The 24,401-nt window shown below is 39.0% G+C and overlaps 1 protein-coding gene across 3 annotated transcripts; it reads left to right on the top strand.

Annotated features, from left to right (window-relative positions):
• The first annotated feature begins 2,752 nt into the window (after positions 1 to 2,752).
• PEX2 (peroxisomal biogenesis factor 2) lies at positions 2,753 to 18,640 on the top strand. 3 transcript variants are annotated; one of them, XM_028518404.2, is made up of 4 exons: positions 2,753 to 2,997; positions 14,632 to 14,797; positions 15,173 to 15,276; positions 16,738 to 18,640. In XM_028518404.2, the coding sequence occupies exon 4, from the start codon at positions 16,755 to 16,757 to the stop codon at positions 17,670 to 17,672; it is 918 nt and encodes a 305-aa protein (XP_028374205.1). In that variant the 5' UTR covers positions 2,753 to 2,997; positions 14,632 to 14,797; positions 15,173 to 15,276; positions 16,738 to 16,754; the 3' UTR covers positions 17,673 to 18,640. The 3 variants fall into 3 exon arrangements, with proteins under 3 accessions (XP_028374205.1, XP_035886932.1, XP_035886931.1); XM_036031039.1 differs by having other exon boundaries at positions 14,576 to 14,797; XM_036031038.1 differs by lacking the exon at positions 14,632 to 14,797.
• The last annotated feature ends 5,761 nt before the right edge of the window (positions 18,641 to 24,401 follow it).

Here is a 24,401-nt window from a genome sequence, read left to right as displayed (position 1 = left end):
TGGGTACAGCACTTAATCAAAGACAAAATACACTTTGTTCTGGTCATTATCTATTTTTGCACTGTCTCTGAATTGATATTCATTAGCTCTCAGAGAGTAAGGTCCACGTCTGCAGAATTCACAATTCTATCAACACAGTCTAGCAATATTTCTGGCCCCTAGTAGCTTTTGTTAAATAACTGAATGAAAAGTAAATACAAAGCAAATTCAAAAAATGGGACACAAAGCTTCCCTGAAACCTCAGCTTACTAGGTTACTGGAAATCTAAAAAGGCATTCTGTATTTAGAGATTAAATGATAAAAACCAGAACTTATTTTAAACATTTTCAAAAAAAATCTTAATGTTCTACATGTTTCATTATATTCTTAATTAGATTCATTAAACATTAATTCAAATTTTGGGATGGCTTGGTATCTTTATTTTTATCAACAGATATTGTCATGTTCATGAATCATACATAAGGCTCCATGAGCTAGAACTTGCCTTCTGAAAATGTCAATCTTTTGAAGCTCCCCCCGCCCCTTTTCATAAAAATTAAGTGAAGCACAGTGGAGCCTACCTGAGAAGTGTGACATGGCTGCCTTTCTTCATAAATGCCAAGTGAGACTCAGTCTTCTTACTCCAGGTGAGCAATTGGTGATGTGCTGCAATAGGACGTTTTGATCAATGACCACATATAGGGCAGTTGTCCCATATCATAATGAACTGAAAAATTCTTATCGTCTAGTGGGGTTGTAATGCAACCAGTTATCCATGTGTTTATGTTGATGCTGATATAAACAAACCTACTGTGCTGCCTGTCATATAAAATTATAGCCCATACAGTTATTACTATTATTTATTAGCACACATTACTGATAATAACAATTCTGGTACTAGTTTATGTATTTACTATGTATACTTACTATAATTATTTTAGAGTAGACTCTTCCTACTTATTAGAAAATGTTTGCTATAACACTGTGGCCATGCTATGCTGGAGACAGCACCATACACCTCGTTTACCAAGTCTCTCAACTGGTTTAAACATGTTTTTATTGATTTTTTTATTTATTGCTATTTTTTAATCCACACCTGAGGGTATGTTTATTATTTATTTATTTTTTTAGAGAGGAAGGGGGAGAGAAAAACATCAATCACTTTTGCCACCCTTACACACCCCAACATGGACAAAACCTGCAATCAAGGTATGTGTCCTGAGGATCAAACGGGCAACCATTTCATGTATGGGACAATGATCTAACCAGCTGAGCCAACCGGGCAGTGCTATTTATTGATTTTAGAGAGAGGAAGGGAGCAAAACTTCAATTTGTTCCTCCAACTCATTGCAGCATTGTCCCCTGTAGTTGATTTGCCATATTTTGCTGTGTATAATCACACTTACATTTTTGGCCCAACCTTTCAGGAAAAAATGTTTCGTTTTAATTTTTTAACTCAATTATTTACTTATATTTAGAAACAACACTGATTATTGTATTCTAGGGTATTATTTTGCATACAGATACCGGTATTGCTTCTAGAGTTATACTTTTAACATATAAGAATAAAATAACTTAAAACATTTAACCCTGGCTGGTGTGGGAACCAAAGGTTCGCTGGTTTGATTCCCAGTCAAGACACATTTGGGTTGTGGGCCAAGTCCCTAGTGGGCGACGCATGAAAGGCAACCACACATTCCCTCTCTCCCCTTCCCTTCCAAAAATAAAATCACTTTTATTTTTAGTGATTTTTAAAAATCTTTTAAAAAGGAATTAGTACTACCCATGTATAAGGTCTATCCTTATTTTTCTTCAATGTGTGGAAGACAACAAAATTTCAGGAATGATGTTAAACTATACATCTCTTATGGTAAAGACAAACTTGAACAGTATTATAATTCATTAAAGTTTTTTTATCTTGCTCATGTTTCAAATTGAGTAACAACTGTTACATAATTTTAAAAGAGGAACAGAAATTTTCTAGTGACACTGGTTGTACAAGATTAGCTAACGATACAGTTGTCCTAAGACGGGGGGTGGAGAAATCAAAAGCTAAAAGGTTGTGTAGACCTACAATGTGCAGGCAGTTCTACCTAGCTCACCGCGCAGACCTCTCAGGGCGGCCATTGCCTTGCACACTATATGAGGAGGCAGTGGCGATTCTAGCTCAAGCTACACAAAATTGCCGGGTGAACGCTCAAAATCTTGCCTCGATTGCCCAGGGGTTGACGACCCGCAATGTTTCATACAGAAGTGGTGTTTCTCTGACCAACTCTGCGGCCAGACTCAGCGCCCCAAGCCGGCTATAGCGCGTCCAGCCAGACCCGCAGGCCCTCAGTCTGGACCTGGCCACCGGCTTTCACGAACCCGCAGCGATCTGCAAACCGGCACGCAAGGCCACGGGTACCCTGCCTACAGGCTGCCGCCCCACCCTAAGGGCTCCTCCACACGAAAATATCCTGCAGTAGACCCTCCACCCAAGGCGTGCGAAAAAGGAGCCCGGAATGCAAAGGCACCCGAACGCCACCCCGCGGCTCCGGTCTCTCCGCTGCAGCTGAAGTCCGGGAAAACCCAGGCCGAAGGAACCCAGCCCTGCAACCGCCCTTTGACCCCTGAGGCCTCCTCCCGCGCAGCCCAGACGTGGGGCAGGCGGGTTTGCGACTCTCCTGCCAATCAGATACGGTTTTTTCTCCGACAGGCCTAATGACCAATCGTCGGGCGCCGTACATTCTTCGGCTCTTCGGCCCTTCGACTTTTCGGCCCTTCGGCTTTTCGGCCCTTCGGCTCTTCCGCGTTCGCCATTGCTGGGCCTCCAGGGCTTTCCCGGACCTTCCTACTCGAGCCTAAGCGTAGTTCTTGTTGGTTTAATTTCCCGTATTTTTTTCCAGGCACTTCCGGGTCCTGCGTCCCCCGGAAGCCCGCAAGTTCCAGAAGCTTGGGTAGCTCTGGTTCTGCTAGGAAAAGCCAAGCATCCTAGAGAATGTTGCACAGAAAGTTCCGTGGAGTGGGACGTGTAAGGTCAGTGTCCACCCGAGGAGCCGTAGTGCAACCCGAGGGCAGCCTTGCAGGTGGGAAGGCGTGTAGTTTCACCGCCTTGTCATGGTCGCCCTTTGCTTCATTTCCCCTGTCCCTTTGCTTCCTGACTTCCTGGAGGAGGCAAATCAGAGTGTGAGTTTGGGAAAGGCAAGGAAGCAAACCTAAACTCCGGAAATTAGGCTTAGGGTCGCACCAGCAAAAGAAAGAAAGGGAAGGGGGGGGGGGGGGGGGGTGGAACCCAGACGGAACTCAGTGCTTTCCATGAAGTGAGTTTCTAGAGACAAACTTAAGTGTTTGCCCCGCGCTCGGTGATTCCTGTAAGTTAACTTTTGAAGGGCTTCTCAATTATACAGGGTCCACACTTCACATCTTAGCAGTGGTCCCTGCGTAGTGTTATATTTGGTACCAAAAAACAAACACAAACAAACAAGCAAACAAACAAACTGCTGAAGGTTCTAACAATTTTGAAAACCTGTGTACTTAAAAGCAGTTTTAATTTTCCTGTGGAGGAAGAGTTACCGAGAATTTTCCTAAAATTGCTTGCTATAAGTTCTTTATATTTATTGATTTCTGATAAGAAATATAAGAATCATTGTCATTTTTCCTCTGGGGCCTGGGGGCCTGAAGTTAAAAGTTATGTTTGTTCATTTCTTTAGGTTCCATTTTCCAAACATAAAACAATTTGTGGAAAAAAGGGCATTTCACAGAATGATACCAGTTGTTGAACGTTTGGGTCTAACATGTTCCTTGATGGCCTTGGGAATAAATTTTTGCCTTAACATTTAAAAGCAATTAAGGGGAGGCTGAGGCTTTATCCACACCACAGTTTGTAGTCTGAACACTTTCCCTTAATGTTTTACCTTTAGTTAAATCTCAACAGAATATAAACTTGGGATAATTGACTTGGCATTTTTCTCTTTCACTTGTATTCTCTCATCTGACCCATGTTATCAATTACTTGTATACAGAAAGATTAGAGTTGAATGCTCGTAAACCAGAAGTAGATTTGGAAGAAGAGAGTGAATGGAATTATTTACAAAGTCAAAAAGAGAATCCTTCAATTTTTTTCTTTAAAGAAAAAGAAAACAGAAGCAAAATAAAAGTAACAGGACATAGTAGAGAGAATGTTACACTAAGTCAAGGAAATTGAGTTCCAGATCTGATTGGTTTTCCTTTGACCAACTCTACCTCTTGGCCTTATTCTCCTCATTTTCAGAAATTAGGGATAACACCCAACTTCTGGTTTTAAAACTGTTCCATGGAAAAGCTGTAGAAATTTCTTGGAGCTTTGTAGGGGAAAAGTAAAGCAAACATACCCTCAACAGCCATTTTATATATTTAGCTTGAAAAACAGGGTTTCTGTTAAGAAAATTAAGTTCATGTCTTAAAATAGATAACGTGTGTTTCCTTCTAGCATTTAGATTGTTTCTTAGTATAGTTATTCATTTGTATTTAATGCGCACTTATTTATATTTTTAACAATTAAAGATACATGTTCACAATTCATTACTAAAAGCCATAAACATGTCCCTATTCAATCTCACTTGTTTAATAGATACATATTTCAAATTTAATTCTTTCTTTAGAGTCAGAATCATAATTCTTCCCCCCCCACCCTTTTATTTTAGCCATAAAATTTTTACTTATATTTGAAGGTTGTAATCATGTTTGCAATAGGAAGGCAGGTATTTTCATTTGACGTATTTGGTAAGTGAACCTCACAGATGTTAGCAGGCTTGCCCAGCATCACATCACTAGTAAAGTTCTTAGTCCTAGCTGTATGTTTTCCTCACAGCATCACATGTACTTGGTTTCCATAGCACAAGGGAAATGTATGCCATCCACACTGTCTTTTTCTGGACAAAAAGTTCTGCTCTGAATCACTCGCTCCTTTTTTTTCCTCCCTTAATTATCTGGATTGGGGAACCTAAAAGCATACTGGATGTTCCTTTTATCTCTTTCCTGTGAAATGACAGCAGTTTCTAAATGTCCCATGATCCTCTTCAATTCCTTCAGACTGCGGAAGAACCCTCCAGGAACAGAATCCCTGACTGCTTCTCTGGCCCCAGGTCTATAATATTGGTGCTGCAAATGCTAGAGCTGTAATTCCTATACATGCAACTGGAGGCCTGGAGAGGGAATATGGTCACCCTTTGTCCCTTCCACTGTGGATTGTTAATCACTTCTCCCCAGCCTTTCCCATCTATACAACTAAATGCCCTTCCTTTTTATTCTGTTCAATCTTTTCTTTTTATTGGAGCACCCCCTTCTTACCTGCCTGTCAGTAAGGTAAGATAAAATTTCATCTATGTGACTTTTCTGCTTACTTGTTAAAACATACTAATTTTGTTGTGATTATGCATAACCATTTCTTTCCAGTGTTAGATGAGTTGGCATTGCCTCTGTGTTGCATTTAGTATGTGTTCCTAATCATTAAATGATTGTTCACGCCTCATTTTTGCACCCACATACTCTCTTTGTACCGATTTGACAGTCTCAGACTGCTCCTCTGGCCACTTGTATAGAAGCAGGGAGAAGGAATGTGGATGACATGCAGCATGGGCAACTTAACCACGTTCCTGTCATTTCTTTTCTGATCTGCAGTCCTGAGAGTGACTAGCAGTCTGGTCTTGAGGGGGAAAAAAATTATGCTTTGAACTCTGTAGTACTGAGTTGGATCCAAGCTTACAGAGTATCCATACTACTAACTTCCTTTTGTATGTTCCACAATTTCTCTAGTGTTTACCAGAAATATACTAATTGCCAGCTCAGTCTTAAACAAGTGAGTTACTGGTAATCTTCTCAAGCCTTAATTTTGGTCTTCTAAAATGAACATGACAATACTGTGTTATGAGAATTCAGTGAGATAAAGAATGTAAAGCACATAATATGTGCCATACCATATCTGCTCCTCTCCCATTGCTAAGATCTCCGATCTTCTGTAGATGTTTCCAAATCTCTCCATTGTCATAAAATGTACAATGAAATGCATGTTTCAGTTAATTTTCACTTCATTTAGAATTTTCTTCTTGGGCCATTAGATCCTAGAGCCTTTCTCTAAATGTATAAAGTACTTAAAGATGGTTGCTTCATAGTTCACATGGCTCATTTGTTCATCCTTGCATTGGCATTTTTGCTGTAGTTCATGCCTGTACTCTCAATCTCTTAGTACTCAGCCTCTCAAAACAGCCCCATCTGCATGTTTTGTGGTGTCATCCAAATATGTCCATGTTCACCTTTCCTTTGTTGTTGATTTTTTAGGCCCATCACCACTTGTCAGTGTAATACATTAGTTCAGAACATGGCTCTGTTATTTCTAGCTGTGTGGTTTTACAGTAGTCAGCTAATCTCTTTGTGCCTCAGTTTCCTTGTTTTGAAACAATAAAAGAACCTTTCTCATCATATTGTAAGGATGAAATGATTTACTATTTAATTTTGCAAAGGGCACTTAGGTACAGCAGTCACTTATCAGCACTCAATAACTGGTAAAGAAGTGGCATGTGTTTACTGCAGGAGTACACTCACAAGCTGGTGGGGATTGTGTTCCATAAGCTTCGCTGTTTGTCTGTGAGGATTGTTTCTCTGTCTTCCGTGTGCTGTTCTGATTTCTCCACTTTCTCTAGCCTTTTCCAGGCTCAAGTTCAACATTACCATATCTGCATTTGGAAATGGCTGTCTTTCATTCATTTTCTGCCTCTTCTAAGATTTCCCAAAATAATTTCTAAAAGAATTTTAGATAAAATTTTTATAGTTGCTTTCTTTTTAAACTGCAGAAAAGTATAGTGTAGTACGATGACTTGTCCAAATAGTCACACGGCCTGTTGATGAAGCTGGGCTGGAACATAGAACTGATCAGACCCATCACCCCATATTCACTCACACCTGTGCTCTATTTTCACAAGATACTTTCTTTGAGACTCAGAAGTATCAGCTTTTTGAAAGAGAAGATTATGAACATCATACTCTTAAAAATGTCTTTGTGAAGATAGCTCAAGATACTGGGAATTCTGTTTTAAGGTTTAAAAAGTATTTTGCATTAGTTTCAGATACCTGAGTAAACATTGAAAATGAAATAGATAAGGTGCTCAACTGTGTAATGGTAAATTACTGTCTTTGAGATGGTAGTCTTTGAGTTGAGTTCCCTCTTTTCTCCAAGTAGAATATGTCCCCTCTGCTAGGTCTGCTTACTTGTTAGCGTTCATCTTTTTGAGAAACTTAAGATATTTTGAAGTTTTTCTTAAAATATATTCTGGAAACATTCTGTTGTGTACCCACCCCCAAAAAGAAAAAAAAAATCATGTTTGAAATTTGATGAAGATTTCATTTAAGAGCAATTTGAGGTCTAGTGTCCATAACAGAATTTTAAAATCCAGCTCGTCTTGTGTATATTTAAAGGAGCACAATTGGTGCTATAAACTTGTTTTAGGTTTGATGAAAGAGAGCAACAAAGGAGTAGTGACAAGTCACTTAGCAAGTCTGTGGCAGAAATGGGATTTGAACCTAGTGTCGTTGACTTGTAGGGCTGTTCACAGTGTCAGAGGTCACAGTGTTCTAATGGTCTCAGCCGTGGCTTTTACTCTCTTACTCATTTTGAGATGTGTTCTGGGAATCGGTATCCTGTTAAATCCCTCTTTGATGCATGTCCCATTTATTAGTATTGATTTCAATACAATGGACAGTAAATCTATGTGACCACACAAAGGAAATAGTAGGTTGGAGTTTCAGAGCTTAAAATCTCCATGTTTGAGAACTTTATTCACATAAACTCATAATGTAAAATATTAATTTAAAATTTTTTTAAACCTAAAAGGAAAAAATGATTATGTGCCCTCTCCATTTTGATTACTGAAACCCTTAGGATAGTATGGCAGCAACATTATCATACTAAAAATTAGTTGATTATTGAGGATCTTGAAAAGGATAGCCTGGGGTTGGTGGGTGTGGGGGGTGAGGCATGGAGGGGATGGATGGGTTAGATACCCAAGAGGTTACTTAGGGATCACACAGTACTGCTTGCAAAGTTTACAGAACTGTGAATTTCAGTGTAGAATTTTGTAGGCAGCATGCATTGACTAATATGCCTAATGGTAATACATCTAGTACTGAGTCTCAGAACAGGTCAATAATAATGTGTATATTGATAGCAGCAATGTAGGAGATGTTACTTGGTATTATAGCTAAAAATCCATGTCATCCCCTTAATCATAATTACATTAATATTGACAGGCCCTTGATAATACCCACATTATTATTGATAGATTTCTGTCAATAACATGTCTTTAAATAAAATATATTCGTTCATAATTTGTACAGAATAAAGCACTGAAATACATCCTGAAACATTCCTCTCTTTAGTGAGATAGAACCAATTGTGTTGGTTTTAGAATGAAATAGAGAAGACAGAGTTTTACTTTGGGGGAATGAAAAGTGTAAAAGGAAAATGAGTTATTTAAGGGATAAGATTATGTATCGCTGCCCTTAGTAAACAAATTTCGGGGGTGGGGGGTTTCTGTGAAAGAAAAACTAGTGTGACATGTCTAGTAATAAAATGTCAGCAGAAGACTGTCTTAATAGTTTTTACTGCTAGATCATTTTGTCTTAAACATGTTTATGTGACAAGTTAATCATGCTAACCCTAGTAGTTCCTGTACTTATTTGGTCTTGATTGGGCCTTAAGCATCATTTTCACATATCCTATCCTTCACTAAACACTACTATAATTTAATGCCAATTATACTTTTAATTATTTTTATAAATCTTTTTGCTTTGTCATAAATGTTTTCCCCAGTGTTAGCCTTTTAGAATCTTAAGTTAGCATAGTTTGGGGATGATAAGAGTGATGGATTCTGTATTAAAGAAATGAGATTCCAGCCCTGGCTGGCATAGCTCAGTGGGTTGAGCACAGGCTGTGAACCAAAGTGTCACAGGTTCGATTCCCAGTCAGGGTACATGCCTGGGTTGCAGGCCATGATCCCTAGCAACCGCACATTGATGTTTCTCTCTCCCTCTCCCCCTCTCCCCCCCTTCCCTCTCTAAAAATAAATAAATAAATAAAATCTTAAAAAAAAAAAAGAAATGAGATTCCATGGCAAAATAGGGAAGAAAAAAAAGCATTGCTTGTTTTTGGCATTCTGGAGAATTCAATTTGAATTAAATCTGATGATGTTTGTTTCTATTCAAAACAATCCCAACTCTTAAAATAAAGATTAATTTGTATTTTTTTAATATTTAAGATGGAGCCTACTTTTATGAGACTAGATACTAACCTCCAAGAAACAATAAATGTGGGTAGTGTTAATGTTTACGTAAACTTGAAAGTAAAGTAGACCTGGACTGGCCAGGAGTGGGCATGGAGAGCAGTTAGTACAACAGCATCAGGAAAGTATGGTTTATCAAATGACTTGGAGATTTTTGACTTGAAAATGTGTGTGTGCACCATAATCTTCTTTTTGAGTTTCATGGTTCTCAATGAAGCAAGTTAAATTACTTGGACTTTTCCAGAAAGTTTTAAGTCCCTTGAATTGTCAGAGGGGTCCTGTAACTGGTCTCCCTTTGTTCAGTCTTACTGAACTCTGCCATCAAATCAATCCTCTAAAATGTATATCCTGTTATGTCTCTTCCCATTAATGATTATTCATGCCTACAAAATCAACACAATCTTCTTAAAACAGATCTTTTTACACCAGGTTGACTCTTTGTCCAGCCTCTCCTGCCAATCCATTCTGCTGTGGTCACAGCAAATGACTTGTTTCTTTGCTTCCACATAACAAGAGCAACCACACTGGTGGGGACTAAGTAACCCAGGAAGAAGCTCGTGTTAGATGCCATCCCCATGTCAGACCATGACCAGGCCTCACGGCTTGCATGCTTCTGGGGTTTACACAGCCTGTTTCTTTGCCTTAACTACCATTTTCCACTTTTCTGCCTGGGGGAGTTTTGTGTTTTCACATTTCAAGATTAATTCTTTGCTCAGACATCAACGATTAATCTTAATTACAGTGGCATCCTATTTCTTTAAATTTTTTTTTAATAAAAAGTTAACTGAGAGAGAAATACTTGGATCGAATCTCTGGTACCTCTGGAGAATGTCTTGCATTTGGTAGGCACTAAGTAGCTGTTGGTTAAATTGAGTAGCCATTTGTGAGAGAATTAGAATTCATTAAAACACAAACTGCTCAATTATACGAGGAGAACTTTATGTAATTTAAAGTCACGACATTTTTCTGTGTTCCACACCTTATGAGCAAATACTGTACAGCCATGGAGGGTAGAAGTTTCATAATCAGATTAATTGAACTTGTAGCTGTTTCACTTTCATCCATTTCTTCTGTAAGTATTCTAGAATAACTGCACGTGGCAGAAAGGGAGAGAGGAATGGAGGAAGAATTGAATGTAGTGTGTTGGTGAAGAACAGAGATTATATGTTCGTCTTGGACTTTCTGTACCATACCCTGTGCAGTGAAGCACCCTAGAGTCAGATATTGACAATGTTCATCCCTGAGGGTTCTTTGCTTCCCAACCACAGAAACAGCCATATTGGTGGGCATTAACTAACCAGAAAGACTCATCCTCATTCTCTCAGAATCCCCCTGCCTGGTCTCCTTCCAGACCAGATGACGTTTAAGAGTGTGATGAGACCACTGAGCTCTGTCTCTGCCCCTTCCTGCCTGCCCACACACATGTGCACATTACTGGTGCCATCGTGTTCACGTCTGTCACAATTGTGTTTCAGTGCTGTTGTCTGTACTTCCTGGTTCAGTGAAGCATTTAGTACGGGTAACATTGAAGATTTCAGTCTTTTGAAATGAGATTTGCCAAAACAAACTGAGAGTCTTTTTCTTCTTATGCCCAGCCCCAGGCAAAGCAGAAATAATATAATAAAAAATACTGCTTTCCTATTTCTTAACCACTTTCATAACATTATCTAAGTTTAATCTCAACAACTTTGTAAGGTGGCTGTTATTTCCAACCTTATGAAGAATCTGAGGCTAATGACTTTTCTTAAGATCATATGGCAAGTAAATGACAAAGCTAGAACTTGAGCCCAGGTCTGATTGGTTTTAAATCTGCCTTTTTTATTTTGCCACAGACACCTAAATAGGCGTTGTTCTGCTTTCAACATGGGTTGTGTAATACAGTGCCTGGTCTATGCTTACAACTAAAGAAGGTCGCAAAAATAACTACAGTGTTGCAAAATAAAACCTAAAACAAAAAATAGAGAAACAGATTTTTCATCTGGTAGGGGAAAGGCTCAAGAGAAGTTTAATAATAGTCTGCTGGTCCAATGAAGAGTCTGAGGGCCCAGATGTTCTTAATCTGCAGGGAGGCCAGGTCTGGGTAGTAAAGGGAGAAAATGTTAAACTGTAACAGGAGGGATAAGAAAGAGTTTTGTAAAATACTGGGTTGGTTAGAGAGTGTGTTAAGTCTCTATTTCTGACAGATATCAAAAATTCCTATCTTTACTAAATCATCCTCAGTCTGATTCCTCCAGAAGCAAGGGATTTCACATAAATGACTCTCCTTAGTAACCACTCCCTGTGACCAGTTTCTCTCTAAATATAAGTAAGCAACCTGAGGGAGAGAGAGCTTTCCTCCTCATCCTGTTTCTATAGGTGTTCTCACAGTATTCAGCAGGCACATTGAGGAGCTACCAGATCACTCATTCCATTGTATATTCATTCAGCACATGTTTTGAGCAGCTACTCTGAGCCCATCTTTGTGGTAAACTCTCTAAGGTAATAAGCTATTCATCAGCCACAATCTGAGCTGATTGTGGCTCTAGTATTCAAAGATACATAAATTAGTACAAATGGCTTCTGTCACAAGCCACATATTTTGTCTTATACTCATCTGAAAAAAAATAGCAGTCCTTCCAGTTTAACATGGGGAAAGGGGAGAGGAGAGGAGCCTGGACTTACTGTTGGTGTCCAGTATGGTCAGAGATTTTCAAGAGCACTTTGACAATCAAAGAGTTTCCTTTACCTTGCTGATCAAAGAATATGAAGTCTGTATCATAGACACTGTGTTACAGTAGACGAGTTACATATACCGTATCCCCACATATCATGAATGATTGTAGAATTTTGCATGACAAAAACTGAGCTAAGTATCAGAGTCACTGCGTCAGTGGCAGGTACTATGGGAAATAAATGTAAGATAAGGCTTTTCCCTTAAGTAGTTTATAGGCAAGTTAGAAGATGATGTGTTCACATGACTGAAATCACAGTAGTGGTTGAGGGCCTGAGTGCTTGTCACAGAGCTGTTATCACAGTTTAAAAATGGTGATAATGGAAATTGGGGATAGTTATGAATTTTGTGGGAAATTTTGCAGTGGAGTTGGAATGTGAAGGGCAGATAGGTCAGGGCATCGCAGGAAGTTGGTAGGTACATGGAAGAGACAGAGGCAGGACTGAAAGATGATCTGCATGCAACGCTCCACTGGGGAATGACCATTATATGATTGCAGGGGAGGAGACAGAATTTGGCCTGGGTGGTTCTGTATTTAAAGAAGTTTGTACTTTACCCAGGGGTAAAATAAGAAAGCAGTGATATGGTAAGTGTGGGGAACTAATTGTGTAGATTTTGGTTTGATTATGAGGTTTTTCAAATAATGTTTTAGTTTCTTCTTAGTCACATAAGTGATATGTTACTTAGAGAAAATTTGTAAACTGTAGGAAAACTGAAAAAAAATCTTACTGATGGTTTTGAAATTCTATGTATTGCCTTTGAGAACATGTGAAACCATCTACCTTTGTGGCTGTCCAATTTACTTGTTTCCTCCCTGCAGATTTGGTTGGGGGCCAGGATGAGTCTTTATCTGTGTATACCAAGCACCCTGCAGGGCTAGGGTGTATTGATGTGCAAAGAGTTTGTGAAAGCCATGAATGGTCTCTAATTTCTCAAGGACTACTTAACAGAAGAAAGGGAGCACCTGAGTCAGTGCAGTTTAAACAATTCCTCTGGGTATAAGGATGAGAACCCTGAGTGGCCCACCCACTCAGAAGGAATGAGTGGGTGGGCCAGCACACAACATTGAGCTGAATGAGTGCCAAATTATTTATGCCAAAATATTTGTGAATTGTGGTTTGAAATGCACTAGCCCTGTAATTGTCAACATTACCAGGGAACGTGTTAGAGATGCAAATTCTTGGCTCCTAATTCCAGACCTCCTGATTCAGAAACTCTGGAACTGAGGCACCACTATCAAACAAGTCCTCTTAGTGATTCTGATCTATCAGAGTAGCCTATGGGACTCTGATGTTGAAGAGCATAGCATAGAAAGATTGGAAGCCCAAAGATATGTGATATCAGTGAATGTAATCAATGAAATGCCATGGTAGCTGAAATAGGGAAACTATGAAAAGATAATATTGTTACCAAGAAACTTAAATGTGTTGTAAAATGGACAAGATCTATTTGTCTTGTGTGGATCACTGCTTCCCTGGTCTGAGCATTTAACTAGAATCAAAATAGGTTAGTCCAGTGAGAGGGACCCCATGCTAAACCTCTCCACCCAGATTTTTTCTCCCATATTCACAGAACTGCCTACTGAACTTATCCACTTCACTATCTGTCTCATAGGAGCCTCAGATCTCCAAAGTTACATGTATCTATTATCTTTCTCTTCAAACATATATCTCTGTATGTTTTCCATTTTAGAAGACTGGTACATTCTCTCAATTACTGGTATGATCCACTCAATTACTCAAATTAGTGCTTTTTGGGTTATTGCTCATGAAATCTTATCAGTTCTACTACCACTTCCTAGCTTTTGGAGGTAACTCTTTCTCCCCATCCCCACTGATACCTTTCCAATTTAGATCATCAGTAGTTAATCACTAGATCATTTTAACTATCATTTTAACTGGTCTCTGTGCCTCCAGTCTTTCAGCCTCAAATCCATTCTCAGTGTGGCCAGCACAAGCTGTGTAAAATGAAAATGTTATTATTTTCTTACAAACTATTCAGTGGCTGTCCATGACTCTCTTGATAAAATAAAGCTTTCTCAACTTGGCTTTTAGGGTCTTGAGGATGGGTCTCATGCTTTCCTTCCCAGCCTTATCTTTTGTCCTTACACCTCCAGTCCTTGTCACCTGCTCTTCCCTCTACCTGGACTAGTGTCCTTACCTTCCTTTACTGGCCTGACACCACTTACCTTTCAGTGGGTGCTTAGGTATTGCCTCTCCATGAAGCCTTTTCTGATTGTAAACATAATGCCCTGGATTTCCCCTTGCATATCACTTATCATACCTGCTTGTAATTATCTGACATTTTAAGTAACTCACTCTTACCCAACTCATCATCCCATTACATTATAGTCTCCACAGGGGTTGAGATGGTCCGTCTGATCTACCATTCTTTCACTCTCTCCTATTAACCACTAAGTAGCAGGTGCACAAGAAACACATGCTGAAAAAAGTAATAAGTAACAGTCTTGATGTGAGCATTTGAAATACTTCAAATGGTTGGGAAGTTGTATTTTCTACTTTTCACCCATCCAAGACTTTTCTGTCCATTGATCCATCCATCTAGTATTTGTACAATACATCCTATGTGCCAGGTGCTATACTGGTTGCTAAGATTCAACTGTGAAGACTCAAATTATCTTTTCAACAGGGCTTATCTTCTGTTGGAGGAAATCAACCATTAAAGAATAGTGTATGCACAGTTCAGCAAGGTCCAGAGGAAGAACAGAGTGCCAGGGAGCATCTAGAGGAGGCAGCTAACCAAATGTGGAGAGTCCAGAGGGAGTGATGCCTACCTCAGTGCTTAAGAACTTGGGGTGAGTTATCAATTAAATAATGGGAATGTACTGTTCCCAACAAAGGGCACAAGGAGTAAAATATTCCTTAGCTAGAGAAGGGGCACTTTATGATGAAGTCAAAGTATTAGACAGGCAAGCTGCGGGGGGTGATTTAGGGAGGCTTGTTTTCAAAGGGTTGCAGGGTAGGCAGTGCACTGAAAGAGTTAGAAAGTAGGACACACCTGTTAGATAAAATGCAGGGGAGAGGAGAAAAGTAGAATTTAGGGGAAGGCTTCTGGGGATAGAGTAAAGAGTGGATTAGAAAACTATTTTGGACAAAGAACAGGCCTTGGGTATTAGATTTGCTGAAGGAGTGAAGAAAACTGTCCTAACCCCCTTTTTTCTCTCCTGTAGTTCCTGACCAGTATGAAGCAAGGATTTCACAGAAGAACTTACAGCCAAAATCCCCACTACTATAGGCTTCGAAGTCTTGACAGAACTACAGGAAGGGGAAAAAGGTGAGATCACCCAGAATAGGTGAGAAGCATTCCTGTCATAGACCTGGTTTGGGAGAAAAAAAAACACTAAACAACCTATTATTTAGCAGTCATTTTTGTTTCCTGTACTTGAACTTCCTAACCGCAAATCACCTGGGACTCATGGGTAATTAAAATCCTCTTTCTAGAAAAAGTCCCTCATTGTAAAGATATGGCACTTTTAAAATGAACAATTTTATTTTAGGATAAACTTTACAGTCATTTTAACTCCTAAGAAATTAAATTACACTTAACATCTTTTTAATAAAAATCATAAGGTAATAGTATTTGATAGGACTTAGAGGTCATTTTGTTTTCAGCCCTTACTCTGTAAGTAAGGAAACCAAGGCAGAGATAGGCTAAAATGACTGGCCTAAGATCACATGACCAGTGGTGGCAGTGAACTTCAACAGGATCACCACCTCCCTGTAATTTGGTGGTGTTTCTGATAGTGCGTCAGGCCTTTCGAAGGCCTAGAGGTCATGATCAAGTACTTTGTTTGGGGGCCCATTTTAGAAACTAAATTTAAACAGGTTTTGTATCATTGTCTGGATTTTCAAGTTGATAAAAGTGTGCAGTGTCGAGGCACCATTTGATACTGGCTTATATGTAGTCGGCATGTAATAAATGCATTTGAAATCAGTAAGTCATGCCCAGCAAACCATTAACTAGCTTTCTCTCTTTCATTATAAAAACTTTGTGACCCTTTAGAGTTGATTTGTTTCCTCAGTGTATTTGTGAAATGATCTTAGACCATATTTTGACATCATAGTTTTCTTTTATTAGAAAGTGTATGATATACACCTTTTTAGTGCCTTAATAATGACATTTCTACATTCATATTGTTGTGTGCTAGTGTTTATTTTTCTGCAGTTGTGTGACAGAATAATAAACACTTATTGTTCATTACTTTTTTTCTCCTAACCTTCCTTTGTGAATAAGTAGGGGATTGAGTGACTTATGGAAAAGCATACCTTTGGAGTCAGTAGAAGTGCTGGGTATTAAACTGAGATCTTGATTTACTTACTATTCATTGCAGTGTTCATTGCATATGGCTCATTGTATTTATTAAGTGCATATATTTCTCCATCAGCCATGTTCTTATTCAGCCTCAGCACTGTTATTATCTCCCTGTTAAACTGTCTGAGCAAGGAGGATTACATAGAGGTACATTTGTAGCAATAGGATGCAACTTGCTAGAACCTTTGGTGAGGAGGGCCAAATGAAAAAAAGAAAAACACAAAAGAAAGGAGGGAGGGAGGACAAGCGAGAAGAAAGAGAAATGAGTTCAAAGTAAGAAGTAACAGTTCAGTGCATTCTTTTTACACCATGCAAAGTCCCATCCTGTGTGTGTCCTGTCTCACAGTTTTCCAGGTGTGAGTTGTGGAGATGGTACAAATGCTCTACTGTCTGACAATGTTTCCTAACTGTGCTTTTTCCTAGAGCCCTTTGGAGAAGGCATGGCTTCCAGAGAAGAGACTGCAAAGAGCACACACAGGGTGCTAAGGATAAGTCAGTTGGATACACTTGAATTGAATAAGGCCTTGGAGCAGCTGGTGTGGTCCCAGGTTACTCAGTGCTTCCATGGGTTTCAGCCAGGGCTGTTAGTCCGGTTTGAACCTGAGCTAAAAGCCCTCTTGTGGCTTTTTCTATGGCGATTCACCATTTACTCTAAAAATGCGACTGTGGGACAGTCAGTTTTAAATATTCAGTACAAAAATGAATTTTCTCCAACCCTGAGATACCAGCCACCGAGTAAAAACCAAAAGCTCTGGTATGCTGTCTGTACAATTGGTGGGAAGTGGTTAGAAGAACGGTGCTACGATTTGTTTCGAAATCATCACTTAGCATCATTTGGAAAAGCCAAACAGTGTGTGAACTTTGTGGTTGGACTTTTGAAATTAGGGGGATTGATCAACTTCTTGATTTTCCTCCAAAAGGGCAAGTTTGCAACTTTGACAGAACGTCTCCTAGGAATGCGGTCTGTATTTTGCAAGGCCCAGAATGTGCGTGAGGTTGGCTTTGAGTATATGAATAGGGAGCTTCTCTGGCATGGTTTTGCAGAGTTTCTCATTTTTCTCTTACCACTCATCAACATCCAAAAGTTGAAAGCCAAGTTATCTTTGTGGTGCATCCCTCTCACTGGTGCTCCTGATGGTGACAGCTCATTAGCCAGCAGTGGAAAACAGTGTGCTCTGTGTGGAGAGTGGCCCACCATGCCCCACACTATAGGCTGTGAGCACATCTTCTGCTATTACTGTGTTAAGAGCAGTTTCTTGTTTGACATGTACTTTACTTGTCCTAAGTGTGGCACTGAAGTACACAGTGTGCAGCCACTGAAATCAGGAATTGAGATGTTAGAAGTGAATGCTCTTTAGAAACTAAAATTATTTCCTTTGAGGAAAACTGTATTATGTTTAAATCTATAGTATTACTCGCCCTAATATACCAATTAGGTGTCTTTAATAAAGAGAGCATGTGCTTCTTAGCCACTGTTCTGCCCTTGCCAAGCATGTCTAAAATCTAATCACTGGAATTCACAGGATTCTAAATATATTCTGTAGATGGTAATGTAGTATTTTCTTTAATGATTGCATTCAATTTTTAATGTCAAGAATAATGGACAGTTTTTGTCAGATGACTACTAACAATGTTCCTTCACTTTGCTACTTCCTAGAAAAAGGTTAGATTCTAAAAATAAAAGGTTTTGAAGACCTTGGGATGATCATACATTTATTTTCAGAGATGGTATTATAACATCATAATCTGACAGTGGTAAGACCCTGTTGCTTTGAATCTTCTGGTCTGATGGCCCAGTTGTAATTTTAAGCTTTTCCCTGAAGCCAGTTTTTAAAGGGTTCAGTTGACTCCCTTCTCAGGCAGAATGATGGCCACTAGAAGCTGAAGATTTACATCCTATATGCTTTCTGGTCCCGCTAGAATCAGAGCTTCTTGCCTCAAAGCTCAGCAAAATCCAGAAGTCAGCTGTCATTTGTCTGCCTGGGATTGTGTGCACATTCCTGATCCAGGAAGGAAAATTTCTGCTCCTGATGATTCAAATATGGATGACATGCCCTGACATAAACCATGTGAACCTAAAGTTGGAGAGGAGGAGGCAAAGCACAGGAAGCTGAGGTGCTGGTACAAGAACAGTGGGTTATGGTCTGGTAGACATGATAGGTCCCTCCTAGAGTCACTGTTACCCTTCTTAATACCCAGAGTTTATGTGCATTCTTAATATTTTATCAGTGATCTATTCGGATAAAGACATGAATGAGTGACCAAATGGTGGTCTTCCATTGCAGATATGAAAGGATTAAATAAAGTCAACAAGATTTTGTTACACTAACAATTTTGTTAGTATTATTTTGATAGTAGAGTGAATTCTGAGATGGTGCCCATATTGTCATACTTTTAACATGAAAACACTGTACTTGACATGTATGCTAACAGTTGTTGAAGGGAGCTTTTTTCCTACAGATCCTAATGGTCCAATATATATTTTTTTACTTTTTTATTTTTATTTAACTACTGCCACGCTAGCAGGTAATAACCTCTGTGACAGGGACTGCCTTTTGCTCATCACTGGAGAACCAGAGCCTATCCTTAGTCCCAGTGTACCAGCACAGACACTTCATTAGCCAAATGACTAACCCCAACGTCGCAGATTGGGTTCTGTGGGAGTGGGTGTAAAGGTGTTTGGAGTGCAAGACAGCCTTTAGGGATCCTCACCTGTGAAAGGAAAAGGCAAAGAAGCAGGAGTAAGTAGAAAGGAAAGAACTATGGTGGAAGCCTGACAGCCTTGGTGAACCTGGAGGAGAGCTGTCTGTCCCGGATTGTCCTAGATTGATTATCCTGGGTTGGGCCCAAGTCATCAGGCCTTTTTACCTATTTTCTCAGGCACCGGGTATGGGTGTGACCCCTCCCCACCGCTGTGCCACAGTCCATCCTTGAAGGGCAAGGTGGATGGCTATTTTCACGTGTATCAATATTCTCTCTTCATTGTTTTTCTTTCCAGTTTCCCTTTTTTGTTTTTTTTTTTTATAAGTATACCTGGCAAACAACATACTGGTGGTAAGTAGTGTTCAACTTAGAATGGACAGTTATGACTGGTATTGTTTATTCGAGTGCTGCCTCCAGGAACTCCACCTCACTACAAGAGACCCAGGCCTGCAGGCCAGCTTGCTGTGACAGCCCCGACTTCTTCATCCCTGCCCTCCTGTGCACTTCCTGGAGACTTGCTTTTGTCCCCATTTCCCAGTGGTCTTGGTGCTCACGGTTCAGGATAACTGGGTCATATTTAGCCACATGATCTGTTTTCACTTTAGCCTCAAGAACCTCACCATCAGCTATGCACACATCCCTTAGGAAAATAAGAAGTACACTAACATCTATCTTTTGTCTTATATACAGCTTGTTCTCAAGTCAGGTTTGCTACTAGTGTCTTTTGTATATCCAGGTGCTTCAGGGATCATATCTAAAATACTAGTCTATCCATCAAAGCTAATACAGGCCTGTCCAGCTCCCAACTCTCCCACTTTCAGTACTATGTGACTGGGTTTCAGACAAGTTTGTTTAACTTCTCAGAGATTCACTTTGAACAGCCTATGAAATGGGTATTACACAGATGTGTTAGGACTATAGTGGAAATTAAATAACTTTCAAAGTTCAAAAATTAGTTTTCATTCTTTTGAAAATTACTTTTTTAGCCCATAGAGGCATCTTCTGTACTCAGATGCATTCATGAAAAAAAACAAAATGCCTGCTCTCATGGAGTTTACATTCTTGGAGAGGTAATGGACAACAAACCCACATTAAGGTCATTTCACAGCCCTGGCTGGTATAGCTCAGTGGATTGAGCACGGGCTTCGAACCAAAGCATCACAGGTTCGATTCCCAGTCAGGGCACATGCCTGGGTTGCAGGCCACGTCCCCAGTGGGGACCACGTGAGAGGCAACCACACATTGATGTTTCTCTCTCCCTCCCTTCCCCTCTCTAAAAATAAATAAAATCTTTAAAAAAAAATCATTTCAGATGGAGGTACTCTGAAGACATTCTGAAGAAAATATAACTGACTAGGAGATTGGAAAGTGACAAGGGATTCTGTATTGAATTTGCAGCATGCCCTTGGAAGGTCTCTGAGGACCCAAAATTTGAAGAGAGATACAAATGCACCCTGGCCTGTGTGGCTCTGTTGGATCGTCGTCCAGTAACCAGAGGGTTGTGGGTTCAATTCCCATTCAGTGCATGTGCATAGGTTGTAGATTTGATCCCCAGTCTGACACAGGAGGCAACCGATCGATGCTTCTGTTTCACATCAATGTTTCTCTCCCTCTCTTCCTTTCTCTCTAAAAGCAATGAAGAAATGTCCTCAGATGAGGATAAAAGAAATCTGAAAGCAACAAGGGAGAAAGCCAGGTAGGGAAGAGTGCCAGGATGAGAAAATGGCAGGTGCCCCAACACTGAGATGAGCCCGTTGCCTGTTGGAACAGCAAGAAATCAAGAGTGAACAAGAGGGGGTGGGAGGGGGGGAGGGAGGAAATGAAGTGGGTAAGGAGGGGCCAGGGCCAGGCCCTGCAGGCCAGGCTGAGACCATGCCTAGATTTATTCTAAGTATGAGGAAGCCACTAGAAGATCTAAACAGAGAAATGACATATTTTCATTTTTAAAGAGTGACTGAGTGATAGTGGAGAGAAATGAGTAAGAGCAAGAAAATCAGGTCAAAGGCTACAGCAAATAGTTGGTTTGAGCCATGACTGTTGCTGCTATTCAGATTGTGGTACGTTAACAATGTCACTCTGACATGGTCAGAAACCTGGAAGTTAGCCAAGCCTTGAGAAACCAAAATAGATGTGTATAAATTCCATACACCAAAGCTCTACTGATGATGTTCCTCAAGTTTTCACTTGGAGGATTCTTCACTTTGAACAGAATTCTAGTGAACTTTCACCAAGAAGTTAAAAGATAGAGGGAGAAAACTAGTAAAAGCAGGCATGTTTACAATAAAAACTATTAGAAAACCTTGTATCAACTAAAAATAACTTAAAAACCTATAATCTGATAACATTTAATGACACATGGGATCTGAGTACTAACAGAATAGTAATTGTGGCTTAAAAAATGACCTTGCATCATCAATAAAAGTGACCTTTTATATTCTGTATCATTTGAGTAAGAAGGCAGGGATATGAGTAGTGCTGTATTTGAGGAAACCTTCAAAATGTGTTGGCAAAAATGTGATTCATCTGGGACATTTGCTTTTGACAAAAAGCTGTTTGTCTTAACAGCACTCGATACATGAAGTGTTGCTATATGAAGAAAATACATTTCCAGTAACAGAACAATTTCAAACATACTTTTTAGCCAAACCAATCAACCATCTTGTCTATGGAACCGATGCTCAATGGTTCTTTGAAATTGAAGCTGATGTGTAGTGTGTGTTTATATTCACTGCAAGTGAATATAAACAAGTATTTTACTTGTTCATCTGTTTGGGGTTTTTTTTTTTTTTTGTGAATACATAAATACTGAAATGAGAAAATATGCCTACAGGTTTCCAGGTTGTCTTTTATTTCAAATTTTCAAGAAAAAGCTTATAAAAAGCTAAGCCCTGGCTGGCATAGCTCAGTGGAGTGAGCGCGGGCTACGAACCAAAGTATCGCAGGTTCAATTCCCAGTCAGGGCACATGCCTGGGTTACAGGCCATAACCCCCAGCAACCGCTCATTGATTGTTTCTCCCTCTCTCTTTCTCCCTCCATTCCCTCTCTAAAAATAAATAAATAAAATCTTTAAAAAAGAAAAGAAAAAGCTTATGATTTAAAACTCATTTTTAAAAAAGCATTATTTTGTACATGGCCTTCATGGGATCCTGCCTTGAGTTGTTATTCTGCCAGTTAAAACAAGTCAAACAAGGTTGAACCAAGTCCCTCCCAAGGCAGGAAATCCAAAATATAGTACCTAATAGGTAGGTGTCAATGAATGACTCTCCTTAACAGTAGAGTAACCTTGTCATGAACAGATTCAACTCATTCCTTTGCTGAAATCCTAGAACCTTAATTAATTTATGTAGTTAAGCTGATTTTAAAGTTAGATGTGTGTGGACATGTTTATATCCATTGACCTTAAGAATTTACCTCAAGGAACTGATAAGAATTTGGATGTAGATTTATTGAAATGCTGTTCAGCATGGCACTATTCATAATAAAGAAATTAGTAACAATAATAAATAAAGATGAGACACAATACAAGTGCTCAACCACAGGGGAATGAATAAAAATAGTATAGCTATTTAATTGACTAAAAAAAGTCATCAAAATACTATGGGAAATAATGTTACATAAAAATATATATGAATACTTTTAATAAGATGGGAAAGTACAATATAATGTCAAATGAGAAGTAGGATATTAAGTGCTCTATGATCTCAGCTATGAGATATACAGGCACATACATATGTTTATAATAAATGTCTTCATTTTTTCTTTACATTTTCTATATTTCCCAAATTTTCTGCAATAAGCATGCCATGCTTTTTAATTACACCAAACAAGTTATTTTAAAATCTGAGGGCCAATTTTGTTTCAGCTGAAAGAAAAATCTGCATAGCTTACAAACAAGTCTTTTAAATATGTGAATTTAGGACACAGAAAATCCTAAAAACCCTTTAATTCCTATTTGTATTACAATAGAGCCTGCCTTTATGGCCCCTCATAACTTGAAAAATTCTGAATTATCTCATACATTCTAAGTTATATATTAAGTCTGATTCCATATAATATATACATTTTTAACCACTTAAGGCAATGAAAAGGTAAAAAGTTCCCACTCCATCTTCCAAAAGTATTTGTAAAGTATAAATAAAAGTGCAGTATTTATAAGTGTGTTTTAGTTACTTTATAATATCTAAAACTAGTATACCACATCAAAACAATTGACATGAATACTTTGCCTGGCCTATAAAATTACAATATTTCCTCAACTAAGAATCAAGACATAGGCTTTGGTTTGACCCAGGATTTTGTATGCCTGCCAAATGTGGACACAAGAATGCTGACTTTTCTGAGGTATTTTTATGGTTCAGTTGCACCAATAGGATATAATGCAAACTTGAACTTCAGCTGAGACTATTTAAATAGTCATAAATCTGAATTAGTGGAGCCAGGGCCTTTACTGTTCTGAGAGGTGTCTGGGATGGTTCTCTGTTAAACAGATCTCACTAAACATTCAGAAATGTTTAACATCCTCTCCTAAAAGCCTCTTTACTTAAATTCACATCAATTTGTAAGAGTGTCTTTTTAAACAAAAATTATAAAATATTGCAGTGTGGTTAATTGCTTTAAAAATGGTTAGCTCCAGACCAAATACAAAGGGCAAATAAATTTGAAAGCAAGAACCCCCATCCAGTATTGCATGCGCTATTTCTTAATGCCCTTCTAAGATCTACAAAAATATGCCTTGGTTTCAACTAGAATAGATTGTGAGCTCAGTGAGGGCAGAGGTTGTATCTCTTTCTTCTTTCTGGGTTGTGTGTGTTCCTACAGCCAAAAACTGACTGGCACAAATCAGATGCTCAGTAAATGTTGAAGAAGACAAGGGAATTTGGGATTTGATCATGACGGCCCTCCCTAATAACTGAACAGAGCAACTGATGGTATTGTGGGAATGCTTCCATATGCATTTCTGTAACAGTGTAGAGAGGCCAACAGTCCCATTTTGTCTTTGTAGTATATCTTGGGAGTGCCGTTTTTAATTTAAAACATTCTGTGGCATTCTTGCTTTGAGGGAAAACAGTTGGAATTCAGGAGCACAACAAGAGAATTAATAACTTTTCTTTGAAAATACATGCAATTTTGGAGCTGTCAATTTCAGCTATGTCTCTTTAAATACTTTTTCTTCTAGAATCCAACTGGGTAGATGAGATTTTTTTTAATTCCATTATAGAAGTAATAGCCCTGTTTTGGTGTTTTGTAAGCAGATAATATTCTGCTAGTGACTGTCTTTGCAGTAATGCATTGCTCTGAACTCTGAATTCTATTATTTTACATCTACAGCAGCTTAAAGTGTATTTTTTATAAACAGCAAACTTCACCTCATAAAAATTCATTA

The sequence above is a fragment of the Phyllostomus discolor genome, chromosome 7, assembly GCF_004126475.2.
Source record: "Phyllostomus discolor isolate MPI-MPIP mPhyDis1 chromosome 7, mPhyDis1.pri.v3, whole genome shotgun sequence".
NCBI lineage: Eukaryota > Metazoa > Chordata > Mammalia > Chiroptera > Phyllostomidae > Phyllostomus > Phyllostomus discolor.
The sequence above is the reverse complement of the archived record's forward strand: the minus strand, read 5'-3'. Positions and strand labels throughout refer to the sequence as shown.

Excerpts from the sequence above, each read along its gene's own strand:
- PEX2 (XM_036031038.1), top strand. The coding sequence starts at position 16,755 with ATGGCTTCCAGAGAAGAGACTGCAAAGAGCACACACAGGGTGCTAAGG.